General features: G+C 33.0%; 1 protein-coding gene across 1 annotated transcript in view; it reads left to right on the plus strand.

Moving 5' to 3' along the window:
• The window catches only part of SYCP2 (synaptonemal complex protein 2), a 96,855-nt gene that overhangs the window by 11,453 nt on the left and 71,365 nt on the right, over positions 1–14,037 (plus strand). The window contains exons 6-14 of the mRNA XM_043987779.1: positions 2,184–2,269; positions 3,976–4,061; positions 4,401–4,435; positions 6,664–6,806; positions 6,905–6,957; positions 8,513–8,558; positions 9,179–9,274; positions 10,421–10,481; positions 12,511–12,659. Of these exons, the coding sequence (XP_043843714.1) occupies positions 2,184–2,269; positions 3,976–4,061; positions 4,401–4,435; positions 6,664–6,806; positions 6,905–6,957; positions 8,513–8,558; positions 9,179–9,274; positions 10,421–10,481; positions 12,511–12,659 (755 nt within the window). The remainder of the gene's footprint in view (positions 1–2,183; positions 2,270–3,975; positions 4,062–4,400; positions 4,436–6,663; positions 6,807–6,904; positions 6,958–8,512; positions 8,559–9,178; positions 9,275–10,420; positions 10,482–12,510; positions 12,660–14,037) is intronic.

Genomic DNA, 14,037 nt, shown 5'->3' on the forward strand with positions numbered 1-14,037 from the left:
GAATGCTTAGTACTTGACAATTTAAAATATTTTAAGTACCAGAGAAGCCTTTAAAACATAAGGCCTACATGCTAGGAAAAATAAGCATTTGATTTGTGGCTATCCAGTATCTTAATAGCCTTTATATAGCATTTTTAGCTATAAAGCATATATATGCTTTATATAGCCTATATATTGCTTTTATATATATACATACACATTTATACATATGTATATTTTGTGTGTGTGTGTGTGTGTGTGTGTGTGTGTGTGTGTGTGTGTGTGTGTGTGTCTAAAATTGGCAAACCAGAACTCAGTTCCCTATGTTGGTTTGGGGGGGGGGAGAGGGTAAGTGAGCATTGTAGAAGATTTATATTCTTCTTCAAAGTCCTTGAATGTTTGAGTACTGGGTTCTGAAATGATGAACATAAGGCCATCTAATAGGTCTGATCTAATTAATCTCCAGGGATTATTAATTGCCTCCTATATATTAGTCATTGTACTAGGTCCTGGGAATACAAGTACAAAGAAATAATTCTTTGCTAAGTGTTTACAATCTATTGGAAGAGACAATAAATATTTATAGAATAAATAATAAATGAATAAATACAAATAAATATGAAATCGTTAAATACATGGTAGTTTGGGAGGCAGGGCACTGTCTCAAGGAAGTCTGTGAATGTGCAGAAAATGGCACTTGAGCTGTGTCTTGAAGAGAGGGATTTTGAGGTAGAATTAAACAGGGAGTAAATTCCAAAACCAGGAAGATAACCAGATTGGCTGGGTTGTAGAGTGTGGGAGGGTGAGTAGTATTCATTGAAGCTGGAAAGATACATTGTAGCCAGAACATGTAGGCTTTAAATTGTAAATAGAGGAGTTTATTTTATCCTAGAGACAATAGGAATCTCCTGGAATTGATTGATTAGAGGAGTTCTGTGGTTAGATCTGGTCTTAAAATTATTTTGCTTGCAGTGTGTTTTATAGATTGGAATGTTGATAGACTTGAAATAGGGAGATAAATTAGGCCATTCAATAATACAGACTAGAGAAGATGAAAATCTAAAGGTGGTCATAGCTGTGTGACTGGCAAGAATAGGTCATATCTGAGAGTTGTTATGAAGATTGAAGCAGCAAGATTTGGCAACTGATTTGAATATATGGGATTAGGGAGTATAAGGAGTCTAGGATAATGCCAAGATTTTGAGCCTGGGAGACTGGAACCTGGTAATCCCATCAACAGAAATAGAGACATTTTAAAGAGTGAATCTTTGAGAGGAGAAATAATGAGTTGTTTTCATATGTTGAGTTCAATATGTTTCCAGGACATCTAGTTTGAAATGCCCAAGAGACACTTTGTGATGCAAGAGTGAAGCTCAGGGGAGAGAGTACAACTGGATATATAAATCTGGTAGTCATCTGCATAGAGATGATAGTTAAACTCATGGGATTTGAAGGGGATAATGGAAATATAGAAGGAGAAGAGAGGAATGCCTAAGTTAGAACCTTGGGGAACATCCATAAATAATCCAGCAAAGGAAACTGAGGAGTAGTCAAATAGGTAGGGGGTAAACCAGGAAAGAGTGCTATCAGGGAAACCCAGAAAAAATACTGTATAGAGCAGGAAAAATTGCTGAACAATGTCAAATGTAGCAGATGGTTTGAGACAGATAAGGACTGAGAAAAGACCTTCATCACATCTTTCAATTAAGAGACCATTGGCAACCTTGAAGAGAGCAGTTTCACTTGTGATGAAGTTGGAAACCAGAGTGCAAAGGGTTGAGGAGAAAGTTAAAGGACAGGAAAAGGAGGCAGCAAATAAAGAGAACTTTTTAAAGAAATTTGACTGAGATAGAGAGGAGAGATATACAATGAAAATGGTTGGATCTAGTGAAGGTTTCTCAAAACCAAGTAATTAAAGACCATTAGTCTATTAATAGTTCCTAATCAAATAGGTTTTAAAGTTGAAGGTAACTTAGAGACCCAAAGCCCTTTTTTCAGATGAGGAAGCTGAGGCTCAGGTTAAATGACTTGTTTGATATCATATAGCTAGATCTGGAATTCTGTTCACCTCACTGTTAGTTCTGTACTCTTTCTGTTACTCCTCAATTTTTGTTAATCTATATGAGAAAATGGAAGTCACTTAAATATATATTTTTGTTTTAAAATTATTTTTCAAAAGTAGTAAAAATCAAAATTTCGACTAGGTAAAATGGAAGTACTGGAAAATTTTATTTTGAGGATCTGTGCCCTCGTAGTCGACGTGAGAATACATATCTGTATTCAACAGGAGGTAAAGTAATTTCTTTTACTTTTTTACTTGAAGGTTTTCCACAAAAATACTTTATGAAATTTCAGAGGTTTCAGAGCAATACTGTTAAAATATTAAGTCTTTCTTACTTTCCTTTTTATAAAACTAGAAAAGGATCCACAATTTCTGAGTCCATGTCCTTCCTGTACTGATACAGATTATAACCCCTTTATATTTCAGTATACAGTTTTTATGAGTTGCTAGGGCTGAATAAATTTATAATTCATTGGCCAGTCTGTTGGCAGTGAATATCTTTGAACCTAGAAATGTTTGTTTTTGGATAGGAGATATACAATTTGTTACCAAGCTTATTCTTGATGCCCTTCCAACTTGGTAGGATCTGCCAAAACTTGCGTTGTACCCAAATTTAATCTGAGCTAATCTTGGGAATATATTTCTTCTTAAATTCTTCTGAGTTTATATTGAGAATAAAATGTCTTATAATGATATACATACAGTAGTTTGTTTAATTATATGTTGTAGATTATCACACCTGGTAGATTAGGCAGATTTGAGATTTAACATGTTTAAGAGCAGAATTTGAAGCCAGTGTTTTAGTGTTTGAAATGCTAAAAATAAGGGGCCAGATAGATGGCGCAGTGGATAGAGCACCGGACCTGGAGTTAGGAGTACTTGAGTTCAAGTCAGGTCTCAGACACTTAACACTTACCAGCTGTGTGACCCTGGGAAAGTCACTTAACCCCAATTGCCTCACTTAAAAAAAATGCTAAAAATAGTCTTCTTTTATAAGTGTGGTGTGTGTGTATGTATTATGTGACATGCACATCTATGTATATATACATTCATTTAATCTGTGTGATACATATGTGCATACTGTATTCAATCTATATATACACATATGTACATGTACATATACATGACACATTTGTGTATTATACCTTATGACACAAATAGTGGTGTTAGATTATATTTACTTATCTCCCAAACAATTTTGTTAACTCAAGGATAAAGACGTTTTTGAGTATTCACATCTTCTATATTTTAATTATTTTCCATCATAGAATATGATTTTTAAAAAGTTTAATGTGACAACTCTTGTCTATAAGTTTTAAATTTTATTTTTGTTGGTATTATTAATTTGTCTAGCACGTTTTTCCAAATATTTAAGTATTATTGACTATATAAAGCAATAGCTTTCAAACATCTTGGTCTCAGGATCTCCTTTACCCTCTTTAAAATTATTGACGACCCCAAAGAGCTTTTGTTTATGTGGGTTGTATCTATATTTATTTAAAAAAATCTATGAATTCATTATAATAATAAAATAACAATAAGATAGTAACAAAAATATCTGTGAAAATAATTATGAACAAAATGGAAAAAGTGAGAGTAGTAGAATTATCTTTCACTTTTTTTTCCACATACCTTTAATGTCTAGTTTAATAGAAGACAGCTGGATACTTATATAGCTTTCTGCATTCAATCTGTTGCAATAATGTTGTTTTGGTTGAAATGTATTAAGAGAATCCTGCTCAGAAAGATGTGTAGTTAGAAAAGAGAAGAGTATGTTAATAGGAAAATAAAGTCTTAGGATTATGAAATAAATTTTGACCTCATGGTCTCCCTGAAAGGGTCTCAACCACTACCTGGGGTTCTCAAACCACATTTTGAAAACTACTGGTATAAAGATCTAATGTTGAAGAGAGCACCATTTTTTTCTTTTCTAGGCCATAAAAAAGTTGAATGCTATGCTTGACAGCATGCCTCAAGATGCCAAGAAAATAATTTCTAAACCAGAAATGTTCTCTCTTATGTAAGAATTTTATTTTGATTATTCTGTTTTAAATTAGAGAATCAAATGAAGAATTTAAAGGAGGAAAAAAAACCCTAAATAATGGGGATGTTTATGACTTTACTCTGCTATTTTATTTCAAATTAGATTTAGGAAAAAATATTTTTAAAAGCTGCCTTTGTATTGTCCATAATCATGTGCCAAGACATATGTGTAAAGTTGTAATGAGATTCTAAATTGTAGTGATGGATAAGCACTGTTTTCTTATTAATTCTCAGGATGTTCAAGAGCAGAGGTTAAAGCCTGTGCTGTGGTTCTTGAAGTGCTAAAAATTGTTATATAACCTGTTTTAATTCACAGGATTGATATGGGGAAACGGATATTAGATGCTGGGGGTAAGGATATCCTTTCAAAATGTTTGTGTCTGATTACTCCATATTTTCCAGTGGAATTCATGAATTCTCAAATTCTAAAATAATTATGTCTACCTGGAAATTATCATTACTTAAGTACTTCAAAACACTCATGATTTTATGTGATATATTCCCTTCCATCAGTAAAGATAATGTCAACTCCACCCCCTCTATCTGAAATTTAATGCCTTTTACAACCTGTACATAGATTAGATTTTTAATTCAATTTCATTTTTTCCCTTCCATGAATAATGTTCTAGTCAAACTGGGAAACTGGCCCACAAGTATACACTGTGGTCTTATCACTGTTTTTATTTGGACTATTTCCCTATGCTTAGAGTACCTTCCATTTTTCTTTTTAGCATGTTAAACTCCTAATCCTTCTTTTAAAGCTCATTCAAATGTTACTTCCTTCCCTTATGTTCTATAATTTTCTAATAGAAACTTATTATATAACACTGTGTACTAGAGCTGTGTTGGTGTCTTATCTCCTTACCATACTATATAAACACCTTAAGGAAAAGGAGCTTTATAGGACCTAGCTAAGTGTTCTTTACACAATAGACTCTTTGTAAATATTTATTTTATGTATCTTTTTAGTAGAAAATCTTTCCTGTGACCAAAAGAATCAATCACCTGGTTGCCAAACTAGTGGTGAGGAACCTCTATCTATTTACCTAGATTGGTTCTAAGATAATAGACAGTTTGTCCCTTGCCTGTGCTTTGCAACTTCATGGGCCCTACCAGAGTTTGTGTTCTGATAATATAACTGTTGAGAACTCTGAGCCCCCATACTCTTTATATGCATTATGAAGTATTTGGAGAGTATTTTAGTGGAGGCAGAGGGTCACAAATTTATCATTATTTTATCTTATAAATGAGAATCTTCAATGCTTTTAAATAAATATTAGTTTGAACTATGAAATAACAGTTGAGATAAGTAGCAATGCTATTATGCTAAATGTACCTTGGACATAAAACTAAAGTTACAGAAATCTACTGGCTACTTTGCAGAAAAATTCTTTAATAATAAGGGATATATATGGTTTATTAAATTATGTTTTATGAGATTAAAAGGTTTTAAATTGAAAATAAATTAATTTCTCCTCTAAGTGGAGTTCAGAAGTATATTTATTGGGTTACTAGACAGTTTTTTTTAAAGAATATCTTATGGATGGGGACAGCTAGGTGGCGCAGTGGATAAAGCACTAGCCCTGGATTCAGGAGTACCTGAATTCAATTCCAGCCTCAGACACTTCATACTTACTAGCTGTGTGACCCTGGGCAAGTCACTTAACTCTCATTGCCCTGGGGGGAAAAATAATATCTTATGGGGAAAATTAAATTTTTATTTTTGCAAAGTTCCTTTTATAAAAAATTCTTGATATGAAGTCTCCAATTGGAGAAACCAACTTATTTAAAATTATTCTTTGGAATAATAACAATTTCCATCTTATACAAAAGGAAAAACTCAATTCCATACTGTTCTAGACTGTTATATAAAACATATTTTAAAACTGTATCTTTAAAAAATTATGAAATGGGATAGTCTTTGAATAATTAACATTCTTTGAAAATAGTTAATTTCATACTTTGGGAGATAAATATAATTTCTATATATATATTGTTTAGACAATAATTATTTTAGGTATTCTGTATATTCCTAAGTAGGGATGTAGCTGGCATAATATATAGAGTACTGAGATTAGAATAAGGAAGGCCTTGGTTTAAAATGTACCTGTTATACTTATTAGTCATGTGACTTTAAGGAAGTCACTTAACTTGCTTCCAGTCACTTAAATATACTTTAAGCAGCTCTGAGGACATAGCACAAGTTGTGATCAATTTTAATGGAGGAAGTTCCCTGTACTTCTGTGGTCACAGATCTTTTGTGCATTTTTATGATGAAAGGTTATTTTGGTTTACTATGGAGCTAAAGATATAGATATTTATTTTTCTTTTACTTGTTTTTATATTTTTTTGAGGTAGTTGGGGTTAAGTGACTTCCCCAGGGTCAAAAAGCTGGTGTCTAAGGCTGGATTTGAACCCAGGTCCTCCTGACTCCAGGGGCAGTATTTTATCTATTGTGCCACCTAGCTGCCCCTTATTGTTTTAACTTATACTTTATGAAGGTTGAAATAGGTAGTATTTGCATAACTCAATTGTGTTATTTTCCAATCATATATTCATAATACAATTTATTTTTATAGATTATGACTTTCAAGTAGGTATCACAGAAGCTTTATGTAGAATGACCTCTGAAAAACAAAGACAAGAATTGGCATGTCAGTGGTTTTCAATGGAATTTGTTGCTCGTGCATTTAAAGGGATTAAAGACTCTGATTTTGAAACAGTAAGTAAGGAACAAAAAGACATTATTTGTATGAATTTGTTATTAATTTCTGTGAACCATGTTTCCCTTAAATTTTTTAAAATTCTGTTTCTTACCAGGATTGCAGGAGATTTCTTAACTATGTGAATGGTATGCTTGGAGATAAGAGAATGTAAGTTTGTAGATTGCCATGCTTCTATAACTATGATTTTTGAGAGTTGATCTGGCTAAAAATTTAGTTATCCTGCAACCAACCTAATGCCAAACCTCTCTGAAATGAGTTAGGCTGGTTCTCGGACAGGAAATGAAACCCTGGTTTTACTTAGGCTTTTGAAGCCTGTTTTAGCTTGATAGATCCTACCAAGAGACCTTGTTATTCTTCTAGAATATCCTTCAAAAACCCAAGATCTTCTTTCCAATCTAAGAAGCATAAGGTTCATCTAGTCACATCTCATTTTGGAGATGAGAAAAATGGAGTCCACAGAGGTTAAACAATTTTCCCAAAGCCACGTAGGTAGCCCATATTAGAGCTGGGATATGAACCAACATCCTGTAACAACTGTATAACAGTATAAAAATATTTCTGAAATTTGTTGTTGTTGAGTTGTTTTAGTTGTGTCTGACTCTCTGTTACCCCGTTTTTGGGTTTTCTTGGCAAGGATACTGGAATGGGTTGCCATTGCTTTCTCTAGCTCATTTTACTGATAAAGATCTGAAGCAAACAGGGTTAAGTGCCCCAGGGCCACACAACTAGTAACTGTCTGAGGCCAGATTTGAACTCAGATTCTCCTAACTTCAAGGCTAGTACTCTATCCACTGTACCTCCTAGTGCCCTATTTCTAAAATACTATGATAAAATAACTTAGAAAATTGCTAGAGTGTATAAATAGTATATCAGTAAGGCGAAAACACCTGTCACCTGTCTAATTTTTTGCATGTTACTTCTCAGAGTAAAGGGAAAAGTTTTAATTAACATTTAACAAAAAAAGAGTATTTTATGAAAAGGCATTCTCATCACACATCAATTAGAAAAAGAGGTCATCTAGTCATGCAGTAAAAACCAAAGATAGCATATGTCTACCAATTTAGTTACAGTTCAAAGTCAAATATTAGTGTTTTATCTTTGATTGGAGGCATAGGTATAAATACTGCTTAAGTAATTCCTAAATTCTCAGAGTAATATATAAAAAGTATCCTGACATAAATGTCTATTTATTTTGTAAATAACAGAAAATAAAGGTACTCTTTTGGGAATTTTTGCTTTAGGGAAAAATGGAGCATACAGTTTATTCCTGTGCCCTTTCTCATTATTAGTGATAGATGCATAATGTCATATTAAGTTAAAAGTAAATCTTTGAAGTCCAAAAAAATCTTCCTATTTGATACCACTTATATTTTTCCCCAATTTTTTACCCTCCTAGGAATGTGGACTTCCTTCTAATATCTTCCACACTGAGTAAATTAGTAACAAGAAATTACCTATTTAGTTCAGTCAATTTAATCAAAGTTGTTGATGACAGTCCCATATGAAGACAGTTTTAATTTCTATACAAAAAAGACATTCCCACAAAAATCTAGGAAAAAGAAAGAGCAATAATGGTAAAGCTAAGCAAATATCATATTTAAAATTTTGTAACTTCAGCTTGATTTCCATTTGACCTTTGGGAATTCTCATGTAGACTCAATAGATTAAAGTATTGTTTATTATCATGTATTTTTTATTTCAGGGTTTTTACATTTCCTTGTTTATCAGTATTCCTTGATAGATATGAGGTATGTTAAACATTTAGTATAAATTTGTTAGATTTTTCACTGTTTGCATATTTTTTTGGTTTAGAGATCTTTAAAGTATCATAGAACTGGATACTTGTGGATTGTAAATCTATAAAAATATTAAGAATAACCACCAGCTTATGGCAATGCATAGTCTATATAGTTTAGTTTCTTATAATGTATGTAGCTATTTTTCAAAGAATATTACCAAAGGATATTTTGTAGGAAAACATTTTTTCATTTCATGATATCAACTTAAATTATAACACCTAATAAGTCAAATATGTTCAAAACATTTTTAAAATTCTTATTGAATATCTTTGTATTTTCAACCAGAACTATATCTTGGAGTAACTGAGTTCCAAGTATTCACTGTTCCTTTAGTGTAAAGTAGAAAAAGAACACTGCTTTTTTTGTCTTAAATTTACCTCTTTGAAGATGAAAGAGTAGGTATGCTTTCTAATTCTCATATTCTTGAATTTGGTGAACAAGTCTATTCAAATTGAACATACTAATACATTAATTTTGTTTAGCACTCATTGTTATTGTTAAGGGTGATTTTTAAAACCATTGCTGTTTTAATGATATTGTCTATGATTTTGATTACTTGGTTTTATTAGCTACAGATACCTTCAGATGAAAAACTTGATGAATTTTGGATTGACTTTAATCTTGGTAGCCAAAGTATATCCTTCTACACTGCAGGAGATGATGAAGTAAGTAAGCCAGTTGTTGTTGTTTTTTGTCCTGCCATACACACATACACACCATTCATATACATTTCTACTTTGAGAATATAGATTTCTTTATATGGTCTTTTCTTTGTAGCTACTTACCATTTGTTAGTCAAGTGCAACTTAAACCATAATATACATGTGTGTGTATGTGTGTACTGTATGGGGTATTCCTGGAGTACTAGTACCTCTGGTGTGAGGACTTGCTGAACCCTATTCAGGGCTGTCCACCTTGCTGTCCTCCTGCCACACAACCCTTACTTGTGGCTCCAAGATGCTGTAGCATGTGCAGTAACCGCACCCTCATAAAACTGTCTCAGAGCTAGACCAGATTGAAGTTAACCAACAGGCCTCAGACCCATTTGTGAGTTAGGGGGAATGTCTATCCCAAGCATGTGAAGACTTTCTCTGGTACAGTGAATGGGTAGATGAGAACAACTTTTTTTTCCCCAATGGCCATGAAAGCAATTGAAGCAGGCACTGTGGAGTGCTTAGAGCTTGGTCAGACATTGAAGATGCCATGGTCTTCTACTTCATCCTGGCCATTTCTACTCTTGACTTTGATGACTCTGGAAGAAACCTTCGGTGTTTCTATTGGCTGCAAAACTATGAGCTTTTATTTGGAGTGTTTTTTGTGTGTGTTGGAGAATGGCTGGGAGGGGAGGAGTGGTAAAGAAGAGAGAGCAGCTTGAATTCATAAGTAGTTTTATTTTCTCTTTATTATAATAGAAAAATTTTACTCTTTTTCCCCTTCTGTCTTTCTACTCCCTGTGAAATGCTGAGGGCAATATAAAGATGAGTAAGATACAACTCATTTAAGTTACTTATAATCTAATATGTTCATTTTGACCTTAAAAGGTAATAATGGAGTTTTAAATATAGTAATAGAGTCAGTTAATTGGGTAGAACATTACATGATTATATGATGGTTAGGTGATTCTGCTCTCTGTGAAATGAATGTGTTTTCTCTTTTGATTTTGTATGCATGTATACACACATACAGATTGGCTCCTTGATTAAAAATAAGAAGCTTTCAGAGTTTTGGTTTAAAAAAATCATTTTAATACTACAATCTTAAATCTACCATTAATAATATAATTTTACTTGTCTATTTTATTTTAATTTAAGGATCATCAGTGGGAAACAATCATTATACCTAATGATGATGTAGAAGTATACAGTATAGAAGGTAACGTTTTACAATACTAGATTTTCCTTTTTCTATTTTCTATCTCTATTCAAAAAAGGGGACCTGAGTTCATTGTTATTTTTCACAATTTTTCTATGTTCTTTCATCCTTTTTTTAAACGAATCATCCATAGGAATTATGTCTAGTGTGCTGGAAGTGATTTTGGTCTTTTACCATTTTGCGGATAACTACCTGTGCATCAGTTAGATGGTCCCTCACTTATTGCTTAGTCTGCACACATGATTGGCCTATTTTTCTAGTCATAGATTTTCTTGATAATGTCTTCTGTGTATGGAGAATCAGAGATAACAGAAGGAAAGATGTAAAGAGAAGAAGGATTAGTACAATTAGTAGTCAGGATATAAAGGAACAACCTAATCATATCATTTCACTGATACTGTGAATCATATAGACAGTGTAGGTATCAAGGGAAAGTGGGACCTTTAGAAATTCCAAATCCTTTTCCTTTTCAAGGACATTGGCCCACCAAGGGTAGTACTAGAAGTCTAGAACTGAGTGGTTCTCTAGGTAAAGCAGAAGTTTACTGGAGAAGGAAAATGAGTTATCTTTTTATAGGTTTTGGGTTAAATCCTTTGTACTTTAAAAATCTAAGTAGAGGGGCAGAGCCAAGATGACAGAAGCCAGGAAGTTGCCTGAGCTCTCCCCAGTTTCCCTTGAAAACAATTTTAAATTAAGCCTCTAAAAGGATTCTGGAGCTACAGAACCTACAAAAAGACAGAGTGAAGCAATCTTCTAGCTTAAGATAACCTAGGACTTCAGGAAAGGTCTGTTTCACTTGGATAAAAGGGGAGCACAGCCCAGCACAGTCCAGGCAAGCCAGCGGGAGGCTTTTAGCCATAGTACAAATCAACAGCCAAGGACCCTTAGCTCAGCAGGCTAGTGGCACAGCAAACCCGCTGTGAGGCCCTCAGCCCCAACACAGAAGGCAAACTACTAGCCAGGAAAGACCCCACATAACAGAGGCAACGAGACTGGGCCATCACAGCACAGTGAGCAAGCTTCAAGCCCTTGTTCTTTATACCATTTGGTACACAGTTAAGATATTGAAGAAACATAGAGAACTAACAGCTATTGAATTGAGAGAAGACATCATAGAAAATGTGGCACCTGAGATGAGCCTTGAAGGAAGATAAACATTCTGAAAAGCAGAGATCATGAGGGGACACATTCAAGTAATGGGGGAATAACTACAATGCATGAAACAAGAGATAGCTTTATTTAGAGATCGAAAAATTTGATCACTTTTATGATAATAGTAAATTCAAGTTTTTCTTTCCTACCTAATGTATATTGTTAAACTTTATCAATTAGAAATGGTAAAAAACAATTTGATATTTAGAATTGTATAGTATATATAAAATACCTGTTAATTTTCAAGATATATTTTGGGAGAGTTTTACATTACAATTTGGGGAGTCATGGATAGAAATTTTGCACTAATGGCTATAGGTCACATCAAATATAAAAAAAACCCCTAGGCCTAAGCATGTAGAGAGTTTCTAAATAAGGCAAAACCTTCAAATGCTTTGGTATGGTTATTGGTTCAGCATCTTATTGAAAGCATTTTGTTTAAATATTTATATTTTTAGTGTGACCCAGGAATGATAGGATACTAAGAATAATAAGTTAATTTTAAAAATAAGTATTCAGAATTATGAAATATAAGAAACATTTTCAAAGATAACTACATTCTTCATGTGATCTGCAAATAAAGTTATAATAAACTAAATATAGCACATAGATTTGTACAGCTTTTTTATTTGTATTTTGGCTATTTTTATTATTTTTTAAAATAAAGATTAATTTCATCTACCATGAACTATTTAATAAAATGATTCATTGTTAGTATCTAGAAAAAATGATTCACATTGACCTAAATATTTTTAATTTAATTGATTTCATTTGTTCTATTGATAATGAATATTCCATTTCATTTAGTATAGTCTGTAGATGAAAAGATGTAAATTAGGTAAATATAGACTAATCTATGTGTTTTATTTTTGAATAGTAAAAGATGCTAAGAAGCTACTAACACTAATTCTGAAAAACACAATGAATGTTGGTAACAAACAAGGAGACCAACTGCTCCTGTATTTTGATCCTTCACTAGAAATCACTGATGTGACAAAAAAAATTTATGGTGCAAATAAGTATAGGGTAAGTTCTATCTTATTTATCATAGCTTTTCTTATTATTTCTTCTTATTATTACTTGTTCAGTTTCATATTTCAGTTTATAATATCAGAGTATTACTGTCTCAAAGGAAGTCAGTGTGGTGCTTTAGAAAGAGGGCTAGATTTGGAAGAGACAGAGGAGCTGTTTGAATATTCGCTCTACCATTTAAGACCTTGAGACACTTTATGTCTCAGTTTTTTATCTCTAAAGAGACATTTGTATCATCAGATAGTCTGTTATCCACTTATCCTTTGATATTATGTAGTAGTTAACAACTCATTTGCCCAGACTTCTAAAATATCAGTAGTCTTGTCACTAACACCAACCATTTGTCATTGGGAGAGTTACTTAATACATCTGAGATTCATTTGCCCTATTCATGAAGTAAGACACTTTTATTAGATCTATAGTCTCCAAACTGTTTCAGTTATAGACCCCTTGTCAGTAAGAATTTTGAAAATATACTCTAAAATGTTATATATTATACATATCTATATGAATATATATGTGTATATTTATGTACTTGGTAGTTATATGTACTGGACTACTATACTGATAATGTACATAAAAAAAACCAACCTTATATACACATTTTTAAAAGATGAAGCACAGAGTCAGTAGGGAGCCACTGGAATTTGTTGAAGAGATAAGTAGCATGGTCAGACCTATGTTTTTGGAAAATCACTTTATCAGGTGTGTGGAAGATGGATTAGAATGGAGAGAGTCTTGGCAGGGAGATTAGTTAGGAGCCTACAGTAAGTCTGGGTAAGAGGAAATGCTATCCTGAACTGAGGTGGTGGCTGTGTAATTCAAGAGAAGAGACAGGTTTGAGAGATTTTTTGTATGTAGAAATGATAACATTTGGCAACCAATTTAGATTTGAGAGGTAAAAGTGAAAAATTGCAAATGACACTGCAAGTGACTATAATACATATATATATATATACACTGTATATAATATATATGTGCATGTCCTTTATACTTGAAAATGACACTATTATTCTCTATGAATATCGATGTAACTAAAAAACTCCAATATTTATCTTTATTACTTTGTACATTTGTGTTAACTCATCTTTGATTTCAGCTACAGCTAACATTTACAACATCTGCTGTGACCAGCCCCAAAACTTTGGATATAAAAGAACTATCCCTTTAATTTTAGCCCTTTATCAAGCTAGTCTCTTGCTTCTAGTACTTTCTAGCATTTCACTGTTGGTATTGTTTAGAATTGTGTTTCAAGGTATCCTTTAAAATGTTTATCTTGGGGCAACTAGGTGGCACAGTGGATAGAGCACTGGCCCTGGAGTCAGGAGGACCTGAGTTCAAATCCAGCCACAGACACTTAACACTTACTAGC

The sequence above is a fragment of the Dromiciops gliroides genome, chromosome 2, assembly GCF_019393635.1.
Source record: "Dromiciops gliroides isolate mDroGli1 chromosome 2, mDroGli1.pri, whole genome shotgun sequence".
In the NCBI taxonomy this organism is placed as follows: Eukaryota; Metazoa; Chordata; class Mammalia; order Microbiotheria; family Microbiotheriidae; genus Dromiciops; species Dromiciops gliroides.